At 41.1% G+C, this 13729-nt stretch overlaps 2 protein-coding genes across 12 annotated transcripts in view; one reads left to right on the top strand and one right to left on the bottom strand.

Annotated features, from left to right (window-relative positions):
• The window catches only part of LOC105832504 (serine/threonine-protein phosphatase 2B catalytic subunit 2), a 118351-nt gene extending 112264 nt beyond the window's left edge, over nt 1-6087 (bottom strand). For 4 of the 9 annotated variants that reach the window (XM_036291068.1, XM_036291070.1, XM_036291069.1 and 1 more), the window contains exon 1: nt 4489-6087. In XM_036291068.1, coding sequence (XP_036146961.1) covers nt 4489-4540 — 52 coding nt within the window. In that variant the 5' untranslated portion in view covers nt 4541-6087. The remainder of the gene's footprint in view (nt 1-4488) is intronic. The other 5 variants (XM_036291073.1, XM_036291075.1, XM_036291074.1 and 2 more) reach the window with 2 other exon arrangements.
• A 469-nt stretch (nt 6088-6556) lies between these two features.
• On the top strand, nt 6557-13706 carry LOC105832814 (vesicle-associated membrane protein 711). Of its 3 annotated transcripts, XM_012674115.3 has the most exons (6): nt 6557-6644; nt 11637-11882; nt 12242-12455; nt 12771-12932; nt 13148-13279; nt 13343-13434. In XM_012674115.3, the coding sequence occupies exons 2-5, from the start codon at nt 11713-11715 to the stop codon at nt 13229-13231; spliced, it is 630 nt and encodes a 209-aa protein (XP_012529569.2). In that variant the 5' UTR covers nt 6557-6644; nt 11637-11712; the 3' UTR covers nt 13232-13279; nt 13343-13434. The 3 variants fall into 3 exon arrangements, with proteins under 3 accessions (XP_012529569.2, XP_012529541.2, XP_012529576.2); XM_012674087.3 differs by lacking the exon at nt 13148-13279 and having other exon boundaries at nt 13343-13706; XM_012674122.3 differs by lacking the exons at nt 13148-13279; nt 13343-13434 and adding an exon at nt 13054-13141.
• Nucleotides 13707-13729: the final 23 nt, after the last annotated feature.

The raw sequence follows: 13729 nt of genomic DNA, 5'->3' as shown, positions 1-13729 counted from the left end.
TTTTACGAGCGTAATTCTCCCACAAATATCTCGGAAAATTTTCATCCGAGCTACCGACGACGTCGCTCATCGCTCCCATGGAAGGATTTCTCCTTCTGCGCGATTGTGTAAAGCGGACAACGAGTTCTCGCAAATAAATTTCCGCGGCGCAAAAAAAGGGGGGAAAAAATAGGGCGCGATCATCGAGACCGCGCGGATACAGCGCCGAATGACGCTCCTTGCGACGACGGGCGCAATTAGACTGGAAAAATATTAGCACAGTAACGCGAGATCCCCGGGGGTAACGCGATGCCTTTTAAATTCGGTAATTGTCCCCGCGAGAAAGAAAAACCCTCGCGCTCGCACGCTCGCTCGCAGCTTTCGACCGGCGACCGACGTAATTGACGACGTGGCGCGACACGACGCGTCGCGTCGTCAGATTCTTAAAATAATCTCAAGCGGAGAGCCGGCCCGTCATGTCAGCTAAGAGAATCGCGCGCGATTTTCAACGGCAAATCCACTCTCAATTTGTCACTCGAATAACGATCGAGTTCCCTCTCGGTGATCCGGAGCTCCAGTTTCCCAATCAGCCCAGCAAAATTTCTGAACGAAATGTCCGTTCTCTCCGAGACGAGAATGTTTAAAGGGATGTTTATCGATTTCGAAAGCGATCTGAAACGTGATTCAATTTTCAATCGCGGCGGAATTCTTCGATTCACTCTTTCCCTTTTTCTCTCTCTCTCTCTCTCTTTCTCTCTCTTTCAAAGAAAAGAAGGAGAATTTACTAAGATTCTGAGAGAACGTTTTGCATTATGCCATGGGTTGCACCTCCCTCGGGAGTTAAAGCAAAAGCGGTTTATAATATCAAACGCAAACATCTTGGAACGCGTGACGACCTGAATTTTAACTGCGTCCCGCATCTCGTCGCGCGCGACGAGAAACATCGAAATTACAAGTATACGTTCGCGGAATAAATTACGGCGAGGTGCACAGCTTCGCTCTTGTTGGGGCTATCGACGGCGGCGCAGCGCGCGCGGCGTTTCGATGTTGCGCCACGAGGAAGGACGACCGAACCGCCGCCGGAGCGCCAATCGGCGAAAGATACTCTCTCCGTTTATTCGCGCCTCGAGGAAGACCACAGCGAGATAAGCCATGCCCGCGAAGATCGTTCCTTACGATTTAGCACGTTCGAGTGGCACGATTAGGACGGGCATGCGCGCGAGACGACGTTTCGCATGCATTTGCCCCGAAAGATTACGTTAATGCATTTACGTTCGAGATGCTGTGCGCAATACCCCTGCGAGATTAGGCGAGGGGGATGGGAGGGAAAGGGAGAAGAAAATGGCAGAAGACATGGGGCGAGTAAAACGTCTCCCTCCCTCGTCGGAGGGGGAAAAGCAGAGCGATTAAAGATCACCGATCGGCACCGCGGCGCTCTTGGAGACGCGCCAGAAATTACGACACTTTCACGTCGCGACAATGAGTTACGGCCGTGAAACATTATTTACGCAGCCGCGAGCATGCATCCCGGGTACGGAATGAAACCTCGGAAAGCTGTGTGTGTGTGTGTGTGTGTGTGTGTGTGTGCGTGCGCCAGCAACGACGGAGTTACACACCCCTTGTAAGCCAATTACGATGAGCAGCGCCGCGCGATGAAACGATTTCGAGATTCTCGCATACTTGCATTAAATGGCACGAATTAAAACGACCTTCTCTCTAATGTATGCGACACGCTCGGATTGCGTTTCGCAATCTTTCCCGATGTATATTAAAGAAAACGCGACGCTTCCACGCGCGAGTCTGCAGCGTTTGCCGCATTTGCCTTGCGTTTGATCCTCGACCAATTATTCCAAAGACCGAGCCATAGAAAGAGATATAAACATCTGTGTTATACTTAAACTACGTTGTTTCCAAAACGGAAGATGTTAAAGTTGAGAAAAAAATTTTTTTATCTGGAAAACGCTTAGAAATATTTCACTCAAATTTCGTGTGAAAACATAAAATATTAAGAATAATTTTTTAGTTGATAAAACATTGTTACACTTGTCAAAAACGTACATATAAATTATCATATTAAGCTTTAATAGCAAAAAAACTGTACACGTTTATAGAACTGTTTCTTTTTAAAACAAATCGAAAAAATATTCCTTTTAATCTTTCATATTTAATTAAAAATCATCCAATACGCGTCTAGAGAAAAATTAGTAAAAGGATGTTTTGGTTAAGAAAAAACACTTATAAATTTTTATAAATAAAAAGTAAAAAAATTAGTGCTTCTAAATAATATTTCCTTCTTTATCATTTACTATTATTAATGTTATATAAAGCAATCAATGTAAAATACTATGGAATAAAAAAATAATAAGAATAAAATTCCTGTGAAACGCAAAGAAGCCTAAATATTTCCTTTTTAAAGGATGCTCAAAAAATTAATTGAAAGAAATTTTGTTCCTATATAGCTGTTATATATCGGAAAAATATATTTATAATAAAAGATTTTAAGATGACAAGTTTCCGTTTTTAAAGATTTCAATTTTTAGACTTGTTTTATTGAAAACTCTATATTTGTGCGCGTATTTTTTTTTACGTATTTGTTTTTTTGTTTTTTTGTACAATCGGTATTGTTGGAGTAGGGATTACCGTGCTCGGACATCGGATTACGATACTAAATTTTACGATTCCAGTTAAGCCGCGTTTTAAGAGAAACTCAAGGAGGCAACAAGGTGACACACGCGGCGGATAAACGCGCGGCGTAAAAGCGAAGTCGTGTGTAAATCCTCGCCAACTGTGTTTGGAAGTGTCAAGTCAGACGGCGCGATTAGACAATTATTTACGCCGCGCGTAACGCAGGCCTTCACGTCTCACGTCACGAGAGAAAAAGATGAAAGAAGGAGGAAACTACTTCTCGCCGATGTTAAAATATTTAGTCGTTTGCACGCGCGCGCGTGTTTCCGTTCCATCCAGTTTCGCGACCTACATTTGGGAATCGAAACGTCACGGTAACATCGTCGAAAGCCTGAAGCGCGACGCCGCAGACGTGGGGCCTTCGCCCGACCGTAAGGGGAAGAGAAAAAAAAGGAGAGGAGGCTGTGAGAACCGAGGGTACGAAAAGCGAAAAGAGAAAGAGAGAGAGAGAGAGAGAGAGAGAGAGAGAGAGAAAGGGAAGGAAAGGGTTGAGCGAAAACACGGGAGCGCCACTCGGCGCGAGGGGTCGACGACCTGAGGTGCCACCTGTGCGTCCTAAACCGGTCTATCGTTTTCGACGTTTGTTCTCGGTGACACGCACCGGCGGCGGCTGCGGCGCCCGCATAGTTCTTTCACCCTCCCTCTCGCCCGTAGCGCCGAAATTCGCGTCCCCCGTCCTGCTCCCGACCTCTCGGAGAGGAGGACGGTCGCCAAACGGATGCGACGTATGCAACAAGTACATACGTCTACAAACGAACTCGCGACTTTTTCGGGGAGGGGTATGTCTCGGTATCGCCTCTTTAACGCCCGCGCTTTAACGCGTGCCCGCACGCACGCACGCCCGCCTCTCGCGTGCGTGCCTACGTAACGCATCAGCTGTTCGAATGAAAAGGGAGAAGACGAAGAAGCGCGCGCGGCGTGGCGATCGTCTCGAGACGATCCGCCGCGTTCCTCGACCCCGCGGAAACGAGGCTGACCGAGCGACGCGATCTCCGGGCGGGAGGAGGGAGGCGAAACCTCTGGGGAAGAAGGCGGGGGCGGGGGAGGGGAGGGGTTGGTCGCCGCGCGAGGTGGTTAGGAGGTTAGGTTATCCAGTGCCACTGGACCGGAGGATCGAGAGTTTCGCAGAGTTTCCGACCGCGACCGCGAGTCGATCTTCCTCTCTCTCTCTCTCTCTCTCTCTCTCTCTCTCTCTCTCTCTCTCTCTCTTTCTCGGTTGCGATGGAGAATTCTCGCGGGAGTAAAAGCCGCACCGGCGGTTTCGCGTCGCTCTCGCGAGAACGCGAGGCAACGCCGGACCAGGTCGATAGAAATGGCGCCGCCGAACAGGCAGGCGAACGGGCAGGCGGGCAGAAAATCAATCGCGTGTATATACGTACGCGACACGCGGCATGTTTTGACGCGCCTACTCCGTTCCTCGCGGAGAAGCGGCTCAGCGACGAGGACACCGCTCACTGGACACCGTTCGGGGAAACCGGCGAAAGGGCTCCCCTTGCTCCCCGCGAGCGTGGGGATCCGCCTCACTCTCTCTTTCTCTCTCTTTCTCTATTTACTCGTGACGGATTGTAAAATCCGAAAAAATACGGACGAGCTGCACGAACTCCAGTTTGGCGGCTTGACGTGCGCGATTGAAAGGAAATTTATCGCATAAAGAAGAAGAACGGACGGAGGCGCGAGCGACGGCGACGTTACCGACGGAGGCGGTCGTACGTACGCGCGCATTTGCGCGTACCTCTTGGCACGTCCGGCACTCTCGCCTCTCGCGTTCACTCGCACGTCGCTCGCGCCTCCGCGATGTTGTTAACTTATCGCTTGCTGGCTTACTTTTGATCACTCGGTCCGCCGTGGGGAGTTTCTGCGAATTGTTGGAGGTCATGCTGTATGAGGATAAACGACGAGCGTGGGCGCCTCTCTCCTCTCTCGCTCTCCTCACTCCTTTCACGCCTCTCGCTCCTCAACGAGCGACGACGTCGACGACGACGACGATGACAGCGGCGGCGGCGGCGGCGACGGGTTCGCCTTCTCCTCCGTACGCTGTCCTCTCGCAGCACGCTCCGCCCGCGCCGTATTTTTCTCTTTTCCGCTTTCCTCCGCTTGTTTCTCGCACCGCCGTTTTTCTCCTCCTCCGCCTCCTCCTCCTCCTCTTCGGCGTCGTCGTCCACCTCCTCCTCTTCCTCCCTCTTGCTCCTTGTCTCGCGTGCTCTTGTTACTCGCGCGCGAGATAGCGGCCACCTTCAGCGTATTGTACGGAGGGGTTGGGTAGAAGGAGAGGGCGGTATTTTCACCTCGAGAGCCCGGCGCGGCGCGGCGCGGCGCGGCCGCCACACACACACATGTACGTACGTACGTACGTACACACACACACACACACACACACACACACACACACACACACACACACGCACGCACGCGCGCGCACGGAAATACGCCGCCGGGAGGGAAAGAGAACGGACGCGCGCGCGGACGGCGGGGGTCGGTCGGTTGGTCGGTCGGTCGGTCGGTCGGTCGGTCGGACGGACGGGCGGGCGGGGAGAGGGAGGGAGGGAGGATGGCGGAGAGGTGACGGAAGTTATCGCACAGCGCGGCACATCGGTGCCTAGGAACTGTTCACGGGCGTTCTTTACGATGCGACCGGGAAAGGGGGACGAAGGGGAGAGACGGCCCCACGCACACACACACGCACGCACGCACGCACGCACATATACACACCACACGCGCGCACACCCACGCACACACACTCACTCTTTTTCTCTCTCTCTCTCTCTCTCTCTCTCTCTCTCTCTCTCTCTCTCTCTCAGGCAGAGATCTCTATTCTCCCTCGGCCTCCTTCTCAGGGCGGTCCCCTTCTCGCACCCCAGGGGAGGAAGGGGAGGGAGAGGGTAGGCGCGACCGTGCACTCGCGGGTGCACGCGAGTATCGACGAGCGGAGCGGGAAAACGGAGAGAGAGGGGAAGAGAGGGGAGATGATTCCAGTCGGGTGCTCTGGCGAGCTCGCGGGCTCGCTTCGGGATTGCTGGACCACGCGCGAGCCGCACGATGACGACGATGAGCAGCAGCAGCGGCTGCGGTGGCGGTGGCGGTGGCGGTGGCGGTGGCGGTGGCGGTGGCGGTGACGGTGGCGACGATGACCGATTTTAGATGGCGACGACTCCTCTTTGACAGATACCGGAGTCCGACCACGGCTCGGAGCGAGCGAGTCTCTCCGCGCGTGACACTACACCACGATTACGGGCGATAGGCGGAGAACGGAGGGAACGTCTCAGCGACCGTCGAAGCAGCGGCAACGGCGACGGTGGCCGCTTTGGCGGCGGCTTACGGCGGCGGCGGCGTCGATGACGATGGCGATGGTGGAGACGGCGACGAAGACGACGTGGAGTAGTACGACGACTACTACGTCGACGAACGACGTCGACGACGACGACGACGACGACAACGACGGCGGCGGCGGCGACGACGGCGACGGCGGCGGTGGCGACGACGACGACGACGACGACGGCGACAGTGGCGGCGGCGGCGACAGCGACGGCGACGTAGACCGGGACACTGCGACTCACGTAACCGCGAACACCGACACTCGCGGTCGAGACACCACGCCGCTAAATTTTATTCTACAAGATGTCTGTCTCTCTGCTTCTCCGCGGCGCGCACACTGACGGCTCCTCGGCGGGCAGGAGAACGGTCGCGCAGCCCGCCGCGCGCAGCGATCATTCGGGGCAGCCAATTCACCGCGCCGCCACCAGCTGCCGCCACCCGCGCGCGACCACCGCCGCGCGGCGGATTAGCGGGGGCGCCACCGACCGCGCGCGCAATTCCCTCGTTGCTTTGATGCTTCGCGATCTCTTCCTCTTTAATTGCAATGAGGTTAGATCGTAGTGTTTCGATCAAGTCGTATGCGATTGAAAATTACATCTTTGATTCCGGAACAAACGCGGAAAAGAAGAGGCGAAATTGTTTTACTAACAATGAATTCATCTTTTAAGGTATTTTCTTATGCGCCAAACAAATTTTAAGGTTGTAATCCATGTATATTAATCTTTTAATATTACAATAAAGAGTTTCGTACTAAATTTTTTAGTTGCGTATATGTTGTGTGTGTGTGTGTGTTTGTTTTAAAAATTACTTTTAAAAATATTTTATTATATATTAATATCATTTCATGTATTGCGCAAAAGATTTCAAATTATATGTAATTCAATATTATGGTCTTGAAATGAAATGACAAAACTATATTTACAAAATATTATGCAGAATTTATCGCAGAATAAAATTGCATCTGTGATACAATTGCGATACGATATTATATTGACTGCGATTCTTAAGAAATATCTCAATCGGACGTGAAGCACAATTTTGAAAATTATATATTTTTGTGTCTAGATCGCACTTTTTGCATTTGAAACCAGAAATGTTATTACTTTATTTCAGATCCCGAAAAATGAAAAAAACCACAAGCTTTTTCAACAAGCTTTGAAGAACATATTTATTTTGCTCACTATTATTTTATATGGATTATACTTAATTGAAGAAAAATAATTTTTGCACGTTTATAAAAAATAACGATATTTAAATGACCAAGAATTACTGCTAAAAATATTTTTTAATAATTGATCGCGTTTTTTTTTATTTTTAAGATTATATAAATTATTTATTTATATAATTTTATTACATTAAATGTAATAAGTTGTTGAATTATTTACTTAATTAAATTTACAATTGAAATAAACATGAAATAATTTATGAATTCTCATAATTTTGACGAAGTGAGGATGATTTTGAACAAATTTCAATTTATTGATGATTTTAACCAGTAGAATCAAAAGAATACTTACTTCAGTATTATTTACTATATAATTTGTTACTCCTAATCTAATTTCATATTTTTTTCTATATATTAAATAAAAAACTAATATTAATCTATCTACATTAGACAAAATAATAGATAGACGCGTGCACGTGTCGAATGTCAAATAGAGCAAAGACACAAGTTTTTTTTCACAAACACGAGATAAGAATTTCAATCTCTCTCCGTTGTAAACTCTATTAAATGTTATCTATCTCTTTGGTGGAATGAGATCTATTACATAACCGGACATTTGTCTGATCTATTATTTTTATTTGAATTTTACGATGGAAATCTCCGTCAATTTTGCAATTACAATGCAACCAGTATCTCGCCTGGCGCTCGATCTTGCGTGCGCATGCATGTCGATAGAACAGTCCAATGATTATTAGAGATCGTAAAGTATTACAGCTCTATCCGGACGTTGGTAGTTATTCCGCATAAACGACAGCTGGTAAAGCTAGTCTACCGTTATCGCTTGCCATTTGAATTTTGCACATTTGTGCACCAGATGCTCGTTATTTGCATCATATATCGTACTCTCGTGTGCTATTAGATCGATACAAAAAATTGTCTGCCGTTTTTCCATCAAACGTTGTATACAGTAAATTGAGAAATAAAAATTTAAACATAATTTGAGAATTGTAAAAAAAAATACATTATACATATTATGTACTAATAATTATTTTATTAGGTAGTAAGAATTCGTAAAATTTTAGCACAATAACCTTTGCATTATTTATGAATAGCCTAATCGTTTATGGAGCATGGATTTAGGAGCACGCATTCTTATTTTACACTTTTTTCCATAAAAAAAGATATTTATGAGATATCAGAGCACAATAGTTTCTAGAGAAAAGAAAAAAAGACAATCAGAAATGCTAATTACACATTAATAATATTAACTATATTATATATTCGCTTACATTTTAAAGTCTGCTATTTTTCTTTTTTTATAAAATAAGCATATTCAAAATACGATTTGTCAGTATAATATGCTATAATTATCGAACAAAAATACATCAAAGATACATATATCAAAGAAAATAGTTAAAATATTTATTTAAAATAAAGTTTATAAATTTATTAACATTTTTGAAAATAATATTTAAAGTAATTTTTTAGTCTTACAAATAAAAAGCTATATTATACATTTCGATTTAGGAAATCTTTATCCTCAAAATAATATTACAATAACATAATATAATATAATAGCTGTTTCATAATTATCATTGTTAATCTCTGTAAATACAAATTATATCTATATTTACACCGCAAAATTTCAAAAGCTGTAATACAAATAAAAGTTTGATTTATTTAGCAAAGCACATATAATAATTTTAGATATTACTCTGATAGATAACAAATAGTAGAACTTAAACTTTGTCCATTTTATATCGTAAAACTTATTTTATATTCTAATGCAATTTCTAACTTAATCAATATTTCGTACGTAACAAACTATTGGTTACATAGCTCGAGCCGGCGAGAAAAGCATTTCCCTGTTTTGATGAACCAAGCTGTAAAGTCATATTTCATATATGTCTTGTTCATTTGAAGCGGTCCAGCTTCAGTACAAAGTCCAATATAACAATTTTGGTGAGTCACGTTAGAAAAATTTTGTACGTTGATTTGTGACAATCGATTAAATAACCGAATGTAGACTCTAGATAGTGAATTAATAGAAAAACATTAATAACGAAATATTTATACAAAAAGGGTTTTTTTTTAAGTCAATAAACCTGCAATATATGGATATCGATTTCGAGCAACGTAAATATTAGTATAATCGAATTTTTATAATTGATTTTAATAAACAGCACAAAATGCATCTAGAATTCGTATCTTCCCTTCGACGTTTTTCATTCGCGTGAAAAGTGCGAACACATGCACGAGCCTTGATTGACGGCATGTATCGGCATGTATCGTAAGCATGGTTAGAACGTTGAACAGTGGCGAATCGCTCAGTAACAGGTTGACGGTGTTCTGAATTTTATTTTCCCTCCGTTCGACGTCAAGTCAATACCCTTTGTCGCGTCTCAAGGGAACTACACGCGATAATTCCGCATGCGGCTTACGCGGCGTCGTTCACGTCGAGCGCCCTTCCGTTCAGGAACTGACTGAGAGAATTTGCAAATAACGACAGCACAAAACAATCCCTGGAGCTTGATGTTTGTTCAATCGAGTATTTCTTTGGTAAGAAATAATAGTCGTTTATTTACAATCCGTCCTTAAAATTAGTTTTTTCAAGACTCTCTTAATTCCTCAAATTAAATATTTCCAATTCTCGAATTTGGTCACGTTTTTACAATAATAACATTGTTAGATTTTTTATTCCGTTTCATAATACATGATTTATCATTGCTATTTAAATATTACAAAAACTAAACAAGAAATAAACAAGAATACGTGATACGTGAATTGGAAGGCATTTTGTTGTGTCAATGAGATTGAAACTATAATTGAAAATTTATGATACAATTATACGGAAACTGATGTTTACAAAAAAATTATTCACTTTAATCAGCGCGAGAAATGAGATTATTTTTTATAAATCCGTATTAAAGTGACGAAGAGATAGATGTTGTTCATTGCAGCATAATTTGTAGTTTTTATTTATATTTTAATAATTGATTTAATAATTATATCGAGAGAAATAGTTATCAAAGCTGATTTGAAACAACTGTTTCTCGCTCTTTATTAGATATCTGAAAAAAATAGCAAATGATAAATGTATTCATAAACAAGATTTCTTCGAAATACTGAAAGTCAGTTTTGAATTCTGCGAAACCCAATGTTGCATGGAAAAATATATGTTATGATATATCTCTTATCTTTCACGGTACCTGTACATTACTATATGATGAATTTATATTTTCAAGAGCCTGCAGTTAATATTCTTTGGAGGCCCATTTCATTTTGTAACACCATCAACGATAGAAATATAAACCGATGTATAAACATACATACGTTAAGTATGAGTACAATTTATGCATTTTATATTTAGCTAATGCAGATGCAAATGTATCAATATTGATTTTAAGCTTTATTGAACTTTATCAGCTTATCAGTAACTCATTGATATCTATTTTTAATTACGGTGTTAACAATTATGCAGATTTAAATAAGACGATTTTCTTATCAGAAAAAATATAGCATGTGCCGGTAATACACTGAAAAAATTGTCTTCTAGGAACCAAGGAGATACTCTAAAAATAAAAGAAAAATTCTAAAGTTAAAGTTAAAATAAAATTAAGTAGCTATTCTCAAATTTAGACTTTTTCTTTCACTTTCAGAATATTCTCTTAGTTCTTAGAATTTTTCCTACAATTTTTTTGTGGTGTACAATTGTGACAAATATTTTGGTAAATATGACTAAAAATAATTAAAAGCATGTAGAGTAATTATTACTAATTAATAAGAATAAACAAGAATGTAGCTTTTATAATAATATTTTATTAAAACTGCTATTTTTAATTTTGCATCTCTTTGATGAACACTCGGAGGCAGAAATAGACACGAATGCAATGGTAAATGCCATTGAAGTAGAGTTTAATATTCCTTGACTTGAAGTAAATTTACAGAGAATCGATTAACGACGAAGACTCGGCGATTATTACGATTTTCTGTTTTCATAAAGCAGGGAATATTTCAAGGATTATTAATATAATATTGTTAATTTACATTATCAGCTTTTTATAATCATATAGTACGTTATGTATAATTAAATAAATATACATTATATGAAATGTTACATACATTTCATATAATTTATAATGTTATCTTTAAATATTTTCTAGATAAGAAACATTTTTCTTAATGAATGCAAGGATTATTTCTTGAATTGTTTAAAATAAATAGGTTTTTTTTGGTCTTTGACATTTAATACAGGCGGTGTTGGTATTCGGTAAATGAAAATCAGTAGATCGATGCATGTAGTTCGCCTCTTCGCGACAATATTCGCTGACAGTCCAATGTTCGCTTAGCGCAAATACACGCGAAATACACGACACGTACGTGTTGTTATCTACTTTATCAAAATTTCTTTCGTTACTCGCTGGCTATCGGAATTGGCATAAACAGCCGGCAACGTTGGTGTTTGCCGCTTCTGACATTTCTGAATGCTATATAGTCTGACAGACAACACGGTAGTATCCGCCCATCATTCAGCCTCGACAAACGTGCCTTCTTCGGCACCTTCGACCGAAATGAACGGAACCGTGCACTACGCCATGGTCGCCTTGTGGGAGAAATCCGGCTGCAAGATTATCGCAGATTATTCCGTAGATCCAAATCCGATCTATCGTACTATCGCTCTCTGTACTGTTGATAGCCTAAGAATCGTCGAAGACGACAAGATCAGCATCGACAGCAGTAGGTAAGATTTTTTTTTTAGATTTTAGATGCACAACGGTCGCATACGAGAAACGTGTTAATTTAAATTTGAGAGTGATATATGTATATAATGATAAAGCGACGATATAATCAAAGTAGTGAAAAAGCCGTAGATTTTATATGCATGACTTGTTTTTCATTTAGAGAAGCGCGTTAAATTACGAGATATGTCACGTAGCGAGTGTCAGCAGTTATTCTTATTATCATGGCCACTCGCTGGCAATCGTCGAACAAGTGTAATAGGTCGCAACGGATTAATTAACTCACGATAAGATTAATGTACCCATTACTGTCACTCTATTATCCGCGCTGCAATGAATATAATATCTAATCCTTCCGTAGGTACACAGTACACGTGTTGATTGGACAACTTCACTATGTCTGTTTGACATCGAAAGTGGACTGTCCTTCATTAGCGATATGGGTGGAATCGTGCTCTCAAATATTTCTGCAGAGGCTGCGGAGTATCTATAAAGAATTACCATTGGCGGATCTGTCAAAAAACCTCTCCAATCTCGCAGAAGATGACCTCTCGAAACCGTTAAAGAAAATAATGGTAAGTAATCAGCTGGTTTTATATAGAAATAAATATATGGAAGCTTACGAAAATTAAAAGTCGATAAAACAAATTAAAAAGAAAGCAATACAATTATAAATCATACATTTACAAGCTATTTGTTAATATATTTACATTTTTATACTAGACAGAATAATTGAAAATAGTTGAACTCTGAGATACAAAATATGTTTGTAGTTTTATATTTCATGGCAGTTTCTTTTTAAAATAAATAATATTGTTATACAGAATTTTTTACAAATAAATTATAAAAATTGTTAATATATATAAAGAATTAAATTAACACTATTTTAGGAAGAGTACAATCAGGGTATCGGTTGTAAAAATCTGACCTCAAAACTAGAGGAAGAACTGGTTGAAATACGACAAATATTGATGAATGGGGTTCAAAAGTTAATTGATAGGGGCGAAAGATTGGATGAACTCATCAGAAAAACGCAGAATCTCGAAATTTCAGTAAGAAAATTTCGACATATTTTCCTTACCCATTTTAGTATTAGCTTTTCTAAGAGTACTCATAAATATGAAATATGATACAATCAAGAACATAAATTATAACGGGCATAATGTTTTCCAGTATTCAAGTTTATTAAAAATTATTGATTTTGTATTCAATAATTCAATAATTCACAAATTTTATTGACTTGTTAATGGAAGTCTATATGAACTAGATTATCATCATATCGAGAAACGTCGTTACATCGAATAATCGTAACCGTATAATGCAGTATATGAGAGGCTCTAATTATAAATGAAGAAACAAATTAATCTTATACGCAGGGTCACGCGTCTGACTGATCTCGGTAAACTTATAGCAATCGCTTATCCGCTGCAATACATAACACTTATGAATATTTTTATTACAGTCGCGGGACTTCCACGTAGTGACAAGGACTCGACTAAAGAAAAACAGTAGCCTGAAAATAGCAGTTGTAACATCAGCCTTTATGTTAGTGGCAGTGTCATTCTTTATAGCTTTGATATATTGGTTTGAACTTTATTGTAATTCTTATTCACAAGGCACATTAATGACTACTCGAACTAAATAGAAAACTAAACTTTAAATTACATTAAGTGAGTAATAATTTAAAAATATATTATTATGTTAGGAAATAATTATCAACTACTGTTTTTTATGCATGTTTCAATTATTATTATCTTTAAAACTAGACTTAAAGAATGTAAACAATAATATGAATAAATAAGTGTAAATAAATAAATAATAAATAAGTAAAGAAACAAATATTTTTAAG

The sequence above is a fragment of the Monomorium pharaonis genome, chromosome 8, assembly GCF_013373865.1.
Source record: "Monomorium pharaonis isolate MP-MQ-018 chromosome 8, ASM1337386v2, whole genome shotgun sequence".
In the NCBI taxonomy this organism is placed as follows: domain Eukaryota; kingdom Metazoa; phylum Arthropoda; class Insecta; order Hymenoptera; family Formicidae; genus Monomorium; species Monomorium pharaonis.
The sequence above is the reverse complement of the archived record's forward strand: the minus strand, read 5'-3'. Positions and strand labels throughout refer to the sequence as shown.

Bases quoted from the DNA above. Each gene is read 5' to 3' on its own strand.
- LOC105832814 (XM_012674087.3), top strand. From the start codon at position 11,713: ATGAACGGAACCGTGCACTACGCCATGGTCGCCTTGTGGGAGAAATCC. The intron at 11,883-12,241 runs GTAAGATTTTTT...ATCCTTCCGTAG, and splicing joins ATCAGCATCGACAGCAGTAG to GTACACAGTACACGTGTTGA. The intron at 12,456-12,770 runs GTAAGTAATCAG...ACACTATTTTAG, and splicing joins AACCGTTAAAGAAAATAATG to GAAGAGTACAATCAGGGTAT.